The 11,852-nt window shown below is 43.0% G+C and overlaps 1 protein-coding gene across 2 annotated transcripts; it reads right to left on the reverse strand.

Annotated features, from left to right (window-relative positions):
• Positions 1-585: 585 nt before the first annotated feature.
• LOC115203296 (retinoblastoma-like protein 2) lies at positions 586-11,482 on the reverse strand. 2 transcript variants are annotated; one of them, XM_029767859.1, is made up of 14 exons: positions 11,268-11,482; positions 5,581-5,707; positions 5,149-5,261; positions 4,964-5,067; positions 4,671-4,808; positions 4,234-4,404; positions 3,732-4,029; positions 3,410-3,567; positions 3,121-3,297; positions 2,868-2,939; positions 2,690-2,768; positions 2,380-2,510; positions 1,976-2,140; positions 586-1,771 (listed from the first exon to the last, which is right to left on the reverse strand). In XM_029767859.1, the coding sequence occupies exons 2-14, from the start codon at positions 5,628-5,630 to the stop codon at positions 1,508-1,510; spliced, it is 1,920 nt and encodes a 639-aa protein (XP_029623719.1). In that variant the 5' UTR covers positions 5,631-5,707; positions 11,268-11,482; the 3' UTR covers positions 586-1,507. The 2 variants fall into 2 exon arrangements, with proteins under 2 accessions (XP_029623719.1, XP_029623718.1); XM_029767858.1 differs by having other exon boundaries at positions 2,380-2,570.
• Positions 11,483-11,852: the final 370 nt, after the last annotated feature.

The raw sequence follows: 11,852 nt of genomic DNA on the forward strand, positions 1-11,852 counted from the left end.
TGGAAGCAGGTCCCCCTGGTTTCCATGACGACCAGGAGACTTTCTGTAGGGCTGAGCCTGCATGGGTACCTGTGTAACCATAGAAATAGAATCCCTAGAACGGGCATTCCGATTCATGTTAATGGGTCTGAGGGCCTTCCCATTCTAGGGATTCTATTTTCTATACTGACCTCTCAGGGTTTTAGTTTACAGGCCTTTGCTGATTGGTTCTTAGATGATTATTGTGATTTGCTTGCCAAGCAACATCAGTTAAGAATGAACTTCCCATAGCGTGTCAGGACATAGTTACTGATAAACAGTATGGGTATTGTTACTTAATCACTAGGCCGTCATGGAAACCAATTTTCCCCACTATGAAAAGTGAATGGCCATTTGTTCGGATGTTTTTCAAAATATGCCATTTTGAAAATTAACTAAATAACCATTTTACTATATCAACATGAGACTAATATACCAAGACTGATATGTCGCATGCTGTTTATGACCTTGTTGTCTCTTAGTGCCAAAATATCCAACATGGAGCTATGTTTCTTTTCCACAGGGCTCTCACTATGTTGTGGTAATGTTGACGGTAGGGTAAGGAGATGCAAAAACTGAGTTATGTTTATCCAACATCACAATATAAAGAAGTAAATGATTTGTACCACAGATGAGTACAAATTCAACACTGGTAGAGAAAAGCAACATGTGAAAGAAAGTGCCAATTAAACAGAATATTATCTAACATCTGGTCCTAACAGATACATTACGCTGTATAATAATTAAAAAATATTATCTAACATCTGGTCCTAACAGATACATTACGCTGTATAATAATTAAAAAATATTATCTAACATCTGGTCCTAACAGATACATTACGCTGTATAATAATTAAAAAATATTATCTAACATCTGGTCCTAACAGATACATTACGCTGTATAATAATTTGAAAAGGCTCACCTATATGTCATATATCTGTGTTTAATTTGTTTTAAATGAGTTATACTTTTTTATTTTGAATACTGCACTGCTGGGTAGGGCTTGCGAGTTAATTGCAAGTTAATTTCACTGTACTTGTGCATGTGACAAATTAAACTTCAATATTTAAACTAATTACATACTGTATGTTACATCTCTTATCTCCTCCCTCTCACCAAACACAAACTGTACACAGTGCTCAGTACCAACACAAATCCTTTACTGCTTCCTTAGGTAACTAGGACATGGTTCACAGAGGACTAAAGTATATACTGTATATTATGTGTTTAATATGAAATTTGATACAGAGCCCTAGTTACCCTCAGATTATTACAATACCCTAATTATTGTTATAAATCAGCTTTTCTAATCATAAATATTGCTTACTTAGAGAACTTCGCTGAGTGCTAATGATGCCAATTCTTTCTAACATTGTAGATCCACAGCATCTATTCTCCTTGCAGGTCTACACTCATTGGAAGAATATGGACGACAGACACTGATGATGGAAGTATGAAGCATGACGGTAAGTCAAAGAAAGTGAGATGTCATCTCCCCTTGTGTGCCGTTGCCTGGTGCTGTGCCTTAGCCCTGGTCTGGGCTTGTTGCTGGTTCTGGGCCCTGGTCAGTGCCTGGTCGAAGTCCTGGCCGAGGTCCCTGAGCTTTCTCTGCCAGTCTGACGGTCTATCCTGACAGGGTCTCTTCACAAGCGGCCCACCCTCCTCCTCACCATCCTCCTGCAGCTGGGCTGCACAGCGCTTCCTGGTGCGTGACTGAAATGTCCTCATCATGTCATTGATCTCTCTCAGACGCTGTGGGATACAGTTGGGATACAACGATCAGCAACACACATGACTAGATGTGTACTGTGTATTTACGATGACCAGGCCTTTTGTTTCTCACAGTTACTGAAGTTAAAATATGTGTAATGTAAGTTAGGCTTCAGACAGGAAGTATAGAAGAGGGTCAGTTAGGGAACCGTTAGCAGGGTTAGAGAGGTATGTCCAACCTCTGACCTTTGAGGGGCTTCTGCTGACATAGTAGAGGAACCCAGTGCAGGGGGAGGGGTGTGTGCTGGGCTTGTGGGGGGAGATGTAGAGCGAATGGTGGTTGGAGGGGCGGAGTCTGCGCAATGATCCAATACGCTGGCAGGGGTATGGCGAAAGGGGAGGGGTTTCAACCTGTGCATGGACAAATAATCAGAATGTGGTCAGAATCTCTGGACAGTGATGATAGCACTGGGCCTAGGAACAATGCACTGCATCTGTACAAGGACTTCCCTTACTTCTATCAACCTGTCAATACCAATGATGTTATACCACAGTTTGGACATATCTGAGACCACTGGTAAAGTGTTTCCTATGTATTGTGTATGACGACTACTGACTCCATTAGGTAGAATATGAAAATGTCCCCTCACCCCGGCTATGGTCAGAGAGCTGGAGGTGTAGCGGAGGGCAAAGTCTTTCATCTGTTTGACATAGACGATGTTGTAGAAATAGATGAGGTGTCCTCTCTCCCCCTGGTCCTGTCTACAGGGAGCTCTGGGTCCTGTAGGATGGGTGGGAGGGGTCTGGTGGGTAAGCAAGCTACTGCTGGGGTCTACATCAACTGGGAAACAGAGCAGCATCACATTCAAAAATCATTCTTCATTAAATCATTTGTTAATTCATGCATAATATGATGCAAACATATCCATGTGAATGTATGTATTTTTCTATTTGTCTAACTGTTTTCTCTGTTGGATCTTCCAGGAGAGTTTTGTGAGGTCTTGGTGTTTCTCCCTGAGATCAGAACACTTCTGAATACCTGACAGGAGGACAATACAGACTTCATCAACTACACAATAACAAACAAGCTGGATTTTACTCACACACACAAAAGAAAGCAAAACATTGGTCTCCTTACACAGTTGCTTGCTTGAGGCTGAGTCTTGTAGCACTGCAGGATGAGCTTGAAGGGCATGTCCACTTTGGTTACCTGCACGAGCAACACACAGCATAAACATGGAAATGAAGGTAATATATTACATTATAATCATCAATACACAGCTGAAGAAGTATAGAAGGCTGAATGCCTTGCTGTCGATCACCCAAGTCATAAAACCATCTGCGTTAAGGAAGTATAGCAAAAAGTCTAGAGGCAAAGTAAATAGTGCTACCTTGGCCATGACATAGATGGCACACATTAGTATTTGGTCCAGGTGTCGGTCTAGCATGAGGTCAGTGCAGTGGACCAAGGAGTGTTCAACGCAGGTCCAGATCTTCAGCCGCAGCGCCTCACAGATGTCCAGTTTAACACAGATGTCCCTCAGACGCATGCTCACCAGGTGGTAGACCTGAGACAGAGGGAAGGAGTATGGCCTTTGTCTGTGGATCTTGTAACTAAATATCTAGGCTCATAGCATTCAGGCCAGCTCAGGTATGTAGAAATCTGTGAGTAAAGCCTACCTTGCGGAGGAACAGTGAGATGGAGCCCTTATTCTGAGGTCTGTGTGTGACTGGGTTCTGGGGCTGCTGGGTAGAGGTGCTGGAGACCTGCTGTGGAGGAATGGCCTGACCTACAACACTGAGGGTAAATGTGATGCCTCCCCGGTCATTGGCAATGCCTGGGTGTGGAAGAGGTTTAATTGAACAAATAGCAGTGGTTATTGTGATATGTAAACAAGGTATATACCATGTTTATTACAAGATGTATTACATTATGTCAGTATTCTATTAGGGTTGTCATTTCTATGGCCATATTGGGTTTCATCTGAGGGAAAGTATTTACCTCGAACCGGTATGGTGACTGACTGGCCATTGTTGGTGGTGACAGTGGCTGATGCCATGGTGACTACAGTCTGTCCAGTAACAATGACAGAGGAGGACTGGGATGGGCTGACTGGTGTGGTATGGCAAGCGGCCATCTTTGAGCCAGCAGGGGGTGAGCTGTAGCGTTCATGGTGGGTAATCGGGGAGTTCAGGTCATTTCCATGGATCCCACTCACAAGGCTTGGGGTCAAGTGTGAAGGGGTGGGAGGGATCTTGACCATCTTGTCTGTGTCCTCTGAGTATTGGGGGAGCATCACCTGGAACACATATAGAACCATCTGTTACCTCAAGTTTGGGATAATTTTGTTTCCTCTTTTTAATGGAACGACAGCCGCCATGACGCCATATTAGACCAACTTGTTTCGAGTGCGCCAGCGGTGTTGCTCCATATATTTTGATTGGGTGCACTGTATATTTTGCCCAGTTCACAAACAGGTGAATTTGAACCGTTGCCCGCTGACCTGATGGTATGCAGGCAGCTGTCCCTGTCCCTTAGCAGCTCTGATCTGGTCCCAGAGTGGTGAGTCTCTCCTCCAGGCCAGACTCTCCAGGACCTGCTCCTCTATATGGGTCAGATGCCTGACCACAGCCGGCAGCAAGCCCTCCTCAGCCCGCAGCACCAACTCTATCACCTGGGACACACCACACACAGTAGAGGGTTAAACAGCACCTAAATAGATCACTAAGATTACAGTAGACATGTTTGAACCCAGGACGTCTGTATGCCCCAAGACTGTGTAAGCCCTCTGAGCCCAAGCCTAGGCATTAGCTTGAGGAGCTAACATAATGCTTCAGTTTTCAGGTAAGGTTACTTACGTGAAACCACCTCCTTTACACAAAACCTACGATGTTACAGTACAGTATGACATGTACTGCAGGTGTTTTGTGTAGATGTTACCTTGTGGAAGTCGTATGGCGCCAGGCTAAAGATGTCAATGACCAGGGGGAAGCTGCCTGTTGGCTGATGGGAGAAGATTACCATCTCCAGACAACAAGCCACTAGAGAGCGCTGGAACAGATCATGCTCCAGAATGCCCTGCCAAAGAAACAAGTCATCAAGGACAACCTCTATACTATACATGTCTGTACATGTCTATACAACAGTGCCCCCAGAGGGAATTGTAAAGTGAACGCTTGATGACACTAAACAGTGCAGTTCCAGTCATAGACAGCAGAGGGCAGAAGACTCACTAAAAGGTCTTTGGCTTCCAGCCTCTTCCTCTCCTGATTGATGACAGCCTCTAGAACCCTGTAGTACAAAGCCTCTGTCTGGCTGGAGAACTTCACTCCTCTCTCTACAAACAACAGGAAGTTACTGAAAAGTGCACATTAATGTCAATATATCAACACATGCATACACACAGACACACACACACCTCTGTCTAGGCTGCGGTTCTCCTCCCATGGTTCCTGGTAGTGCTGGATGAAGGTGTGGAGCATGTCTCTCAGTCTAGTGGAGATGACCTCACTAGGGTTTCTGGCACAGGACCTAAACAAAATACACCTTAAAGAACCATACAGCCACTTTTCCACCCCCATATACTACTGATAGATATTGCCCACCCATAGTTATAGATCTAGGATAAGCTTATCTTCCCCCAAATCCTAACCTTCTCCATAATGGGAAGAATGTGTAACATAGTAAAACAACATGTATTTTCTTACTCTTCAACAAACTCAACACTGACCACAGATCACGGTGTACTCTATCATAGGCTACAGGCCCAAATACATTTCCCCTGCGGCACATTACAGTCTACTACAGTTACGTATGAGGCCCACACAGACACATGCCCACCATAGCTGACCTGAATGTTCTAGCCAGACTGTCACTGGGTACATGTCTCTGGGTTGCCATGACGACCTCCAGCCGCTCACAGCACTTCCGCTGGTAGAGTATAGCTCCGTGTCAGTCAGTGGAGTAGCAGTGGACACCTGTACATAATGCATACACCAGGCAGAGGTTTGAAAACACTTTAGAGCGGTACATGAGACCATATAAATAGGATCATCATTATACTTCCTTGCATGAGAAACATGTGAAACAATGGTTTAAATTTACAACACGAACCCCACAGTAATGATACTAAGTCATCTCAGAGATAATTGGGGCCAAAAGGCTTGTGTACTGTATTGAGAGTCAAGTTAATGTGTGTGTGTGTGTGTGTGTGTGTGGGGGGGGGTGGGGGTGTGTGTGTGTGTGTGTGTGTGTGTGTGTGTGTGTGTGTGTGTGTGTGTGTGTGTGGGTGGGGGTGGGTGGGGGTGTGTGTGTGTGTGTGTGTGTGTGTGTGTGTGTGTGTGTGTAGGGGGCTGGCCTTCAGTTATGAGATGACAACGATGATGAACTGCCAAGATACGAATATTTCCTGTTGAAGAGGAATATTCAGATTTAGCGTTTTTGAATCTGTTTCTCAACAGATAAAAATGTTGTCCTGTGTGCTACCTACACTCTTAGAATAAATGTGCTATAGAACCATAAACTATAAAACCATAGGAGAACCCTTTGAGGAACCATTTTTTGTTCAAGGTAGAACCCTTTTGGGTTCCATGTAGAAGCCTTTCCAGACCCAAAAAGGGTTCTCTTATGGGGACAGCCGTAGAACCGTTTGGAATCTTTTTTGTAAGAGTGTACAGTACTGTATACTCCACTAGAATCCCCATACTTTAATAAAGACAGCTTCTGCATCCTAGAGGGGGAGATCATCATTTCCAGACCCAGGGAAATGTTCTAGTCTGTGGAAACCTAAACACCTGAACTGAACAAGAACCTGACACACTCAGAACACAGGGGGACAAAAACCTACTTGGAGGTGGCAGCATTCCCTCCCCAATATGCCCAACAGCTACGACAAAACAACCAACAAAAACGGGTCACACAACTCCTGCAGCTCTGTCGCACGCTGGGTCTGTACATAGTCAAGCGTAGGCTTCGAGGGGACTCCTACGGTAGGTACACCTACAGCTCATGTCTTGGCAGCAGTACTGTAAACTACTTTATCACCGACCTCAACCCAGAGTCTCTCAGAGCGTTCAGTCAGCCCACTGACACCCATACCTATACAAATTGATGGAATGCGGTGTTGGGGGAAAACATGTACACAAACAATGCAGTTAAAATTGGCTAAAAAAATTGAGCCCCACCCTCTTCAACATTTATACCAACAAATTGGCGAGGGCTCAGTCTGAAGCACCCGGCCTCACCCTCCTAGAATCAAAGGTCAAATGTTTGCTGTTTGCAGATGATCTGGTGCTTCTGTCCCCAACTAAGCACCTAGATCTTCTGAAGATTCTGTCAGACTTGGGCCCTGACAGTTAATCTCAGTAAGACAAAAATAATTGTGTTCCAAAAAAGGTCCCGTTTCCAGCACCACAAATACAAATTTCACCTAGACACTGTTGCCCTAGATCACACAAAACAATATACCTACCTTGACCTAAACATCAGCACCACAGAAGCCCTCTATGGTTGTGAGGTCTGGGGTCCACTCACAAACTAAGAACTTACAAACCCCAAATTGACTCTATGCAGAATTATGAAAAAACATCCTCAATGTAAAACGTAAAACTGCAAATAATGCATGCAGAGCAGAATTAGGACAATTCCAGCTAATTATCAAAATCCAGAAAAGAGCAATTAAATTCCACAAGCACCTAAAAGGAAGCGATTCTTAAACCTTCCATAACAAAGCCTTCACCTACAGAGAGACGAACGTGAAGAAGAGTCCCCTCAGCCAGCGGGTACTGGGACGCTGTTCACAACAGGACAGCAACAAAATTAGACCCAACCAAATCATGAGAAAACAAAAAGATAATTACTTTACACATTGGAAAGAATCAACAAAAAAACTGAGCAAACTGGAATGTTATTTGGCCCTAAACAGAGAATACACAGTAGCAGAATACCTGACCACTGTGACTGACCCAATATTAAGAAAAGCTTTGACTATGTACAGACTCAGTGAGCATGGCCTTGCTATCGAAAGGTCACCATCGGCAGACCTGACTCTCAAGAGAAGACAGGCTATGTGCACACTGCACACATAATGAGGTGGAAACCTAGCTGCACTTCCTAACCTCCTTCCAAATGTTAGACCATATTAGAGACACATACAGCGCATTTAGAAAGTATTCATACCCCTTGACTTATTCCACATTTTGATGTGTTACAGCCTGAATTCAAAATGGATTAAATTGATTTACACACAATACCCCATAATGAAAGCATGTTTTTAGAAATGTTTGCTAATTTATTGAAAATGAAATACAGAAATATCTCATTTACCCCCTGAACAAGGCACTGTTTCTAGGGCGTCATTGTAAATACGAATTTGCTCTTAACTGGCTTGCCTGGTTAATTAAATAAAAAAAATGAACTCTATTCTGTTTCTTTTTACTCTACAAGACTCCCTAGTCCTTGCCAATGACAAGCATACCCATAACATGATGCAGCCACCACCATGCTTGAAAATATGAAGAGTGGTACTCAGTGTTGTGTTGTGTTGGATTTTCCCCAAACATAGAGCTTTGTATTCAGGACATAAAGTTAATTTCTTTGCCACGTTTTGCAGTTTTACTTTAGTGCCTTATTGCAAACAGGCTTCCTTCTTTTGACTCTGTCCTTTAGGTTAGTATTATAGAGTAACTACAATGGTGTTGATCCATCCTCAGTTTTCTCCTATCACAACCATTAAACTCAGTAACTGTTTTAATGTCACCATTGGCCTCATTGTTCAATTCTTGAGGAGTTTCATTCCTCTCCTGCAACTGAGCTAGGAGGGACGCCTGTATCTTTGTAGTGACTGAGTGTATTGATACACCATCCAAAGTGTAATTAATAACCATGCTCAAAGGGAAATTCAATGTCTGCTTTTTTTTATTTTACCCATTTACCAATAGGTGCCCTTCTTTGCATTGGAAACCCTCCCTGTTCTTTGTGGTTCAATCTGTGTTTGAAATTCACTGCTTGACTGAGAGACCTTCCAGATAATTGTACAGTATGTGTCATTACAGAGATAAGGTAGTCATTCAAAAGGTAGTCGTTCATGTTAAACACTATTATTGCACACGGAGTCTATGTAACTTATTATGTGACTTGTTAAGCACATTTTTACTCCTGAATTGATTTAAGCTTGCCATAACAAAGGGGTTGAATACTTATTGACTCAAGACATTTCAGCTTTTCAATTTTAATCAATTTGGTAACATTTCTAAAAACATAATTCCACTTTGACATTATAGGGTATTGTGTGTTGGCCAGTGACACAAAATCTAAATTTATTCCAAATCAAAATTCAGGCTGTCAAGCAACAAAATGCGGAAAAAGTCAAGGGGTGTGAATACTTTCTGAAGGCACTATATTTCCCTCAGATTACAGACCCACAAAGAATTTGAAAACCAATCCAATCTCCCATATCTATTAGGTGAAATACAACAGTGTGCCACCACAACAGCAAGATTTGTGACCTGTTGCTACAAGAAAAGGGCAACCTGTGGATCACAAACACCATTGTAAATACAACCTATATTTATCTGCTTATTTATATTACCTTTCGTACTTCAACTATTTGCACATTGTTACAACACTGTACATAGCCAGCAATATTACATTTCTATATTCTTTTAAAACTTTTGTAATGTTTACTGTTAATTTCTGATTGTTTATTTCCCTTTCCTTTTTGTTTGTCTATTTCATTTGCTTAGGCAATGTAAACATGTTTCCCATGCCAATAATCGCCTTTGAATTGATTTGAAATAGAGAGAAAAAGAGAGATTGTGCTGATTCAATGTTAACTCAGTCTCCTCTCCACAGCGATAATCATTTGCACGTGTTCTCCATTTCTCTACCATGCCAAGTTACTATCACAGACTGTGTGAGTGTGGTACACAGATGCTGCCTGGGGTAGAGGATCTCTCTATGAGTGTGTGAAAATGAAGTTAAACTGGTTTTGAATATTAACCGGATACGTCAGTGAGTAGGGAGGTGGATGCTGATTCTGAACATGTTGTGTACTATATCTGAGGAATAACTCAAGTTATAGTAAGTCAGTGAGATAAGTTGGGTGTGGTTATTGGGAAGGTATTTGAGGATGATGCTAGTAATGACTGTCGTTATGGGTTGCAGGTGATAATCAGTTTTACTTTGTCCACACTAAGGATTACCACTTTGGGTAGAGACCAACACAGAGAGACAGAGAGGGAGCGAGTGAGAGCAACAGAGAGGTAGAGAGAGAGAAAGAACAACACAGAGAGAGAAACAGAGGGCTACAAGCTAAGATGTAAGGTTATACCAGGTGAAGTTCTCAATATTCTGACGTGACTCATAACTGTACACCTGTAAATTACAGCCAGAGCCAGGCTGAGGCTGGACAGGCCCATGTTGAACCACATCAATTCCTGTGTTCTGTCAGAGTCAAACCTGTACACTATGTTCCTGTTCCTGGGCACTGTCACACAGTACACCGCTGTCACACAGTACACCGCTGTCACACAGTACACCACGAACATTGAATCTAATAATACCTTCCATTCATTCCCTACGAGCAACCGTACTGTTCCAACCCCAGACACTGGCCAACAGGCCTGGGTTCAAATACTATTTGAAATCTTTCAAACACTTTAGCTGGGCTTGATTGAGCTTGCTTGGCGCAATTGAACCAATAGAATAGTCGTATAAGTGCAAACCCTGCTCATATGGCATTACAGGCTTGTTCTAAAGCAAACACTAAAAGTATTTGAAAGATTTCAGATAGCATTTGAATCCAGGTCTGCTGGCCAACCTATCCCTCTCTCACTCTGCAGTACTGGGACGAAGCCTTGGTTGGCTTGGCTCTACTCCATCCACTACCAGGAAAATGGATTTAGCTCACCTCCCACTGAGTCAATTCAACCTTCCTATCTGTTCTGTGGAAGTTGATGGTTATAGTAAGGCTTTAACTCTGTCACTGTAACATCCCTCCTGAGAGCAGGCCAGTCATAAGGGAGAGGTAGCTACTATGAGCCATGTGCTCGGTACTAATATTACTATGCATATGTTCTCACCCATGTGGGCTACACACCGGATGTGGGCTAGTGGCCCACCAACTGACAACGTGTGTCACCAGCTGCCAACTCCTTCAGAATCAGTTTATATCATCTTACTTGGCTCTCTGTCACACTGCAATATCTTTAGAACTGACTGACTGTAGCGTCAGTGACAACCTCCAGAATACTTTTACTTTCTACAGTCATTTTGGGGCACACACATCTTTCAAAATACATATACAACTGAAGTGTTTTGCATCCATTTCAGAGAAATGTAACAGAACAATGTTGCATTTTATCTTGGCAATCTAACAACCCCTACCAACCACAAATCATACATGATCATCATCCATAATAACGTCAGTTAGACACACATCAACCCAGGACAAACAACATCCTGTGACATGTTATTTCCTGTAGTGTTACAGAGACAAAGAGAGACAAAAGAGCTGCAGTCATGCAACATGCTACTTACAGAGGCTCGTGAGAAGGATCTGATTCTGTTTTGTAGAGACTTGGAGACACACTGCCTCTCTGCTTCTCTCTCTGTGGGACTAGCCAGGCTGAACAGCTGTGGGTGTGTGGGTGAGCATCAGAGCAGCACAGAGTAGTGAGCGCCACTATAAGTCTACAGGCAGGCAGCAGCAGGCTGCAGGGCACTGAGACAGAGAGGAAGCTGAAGCTCTGGCTCAGCCCATTGACTCACAGCTCACAACAGACAAGCCCCAACTTGTCATCTGCAATGGGTTGCTACGATAAGAGGCCTGAGGGCTGAGACTCACAGAGCAACAAGCGCCCCCTGGGGTGGAGTAGGAACATAATAGGGCATAAAGGAAGCAGAAGAATAGCAGTACATTAATCAGTAATGCTTTACAACAATATATACTATATCAGTTTTGAAAATGACTTTTTAGCCACACTATTAACTGAGAATGTATCATCCTATATTTACAGTTGAAGTCAGAAGTTTACATACACTTAGGTTGGAGTCATTAAAACTCGTTTTTCAACCACTCCACACATTTCTTGTTAACAAACTATAGTTTTGGCAAGTCGGTTA

The sequence above is a fragment of the Salmo trutta genome, chromosome 12, assembly GCF_901001165.1.
Source record: "Salmo trutta chromosome 12, fSalTru1.1, whole genome shotgun sequence".
NCBI classification, from domain to species: Eukaryota; Metazoa; Chordata; class Actinopteri; order Salmoniformes; family Salmonidae; genus Salmo; species Salmo trutta.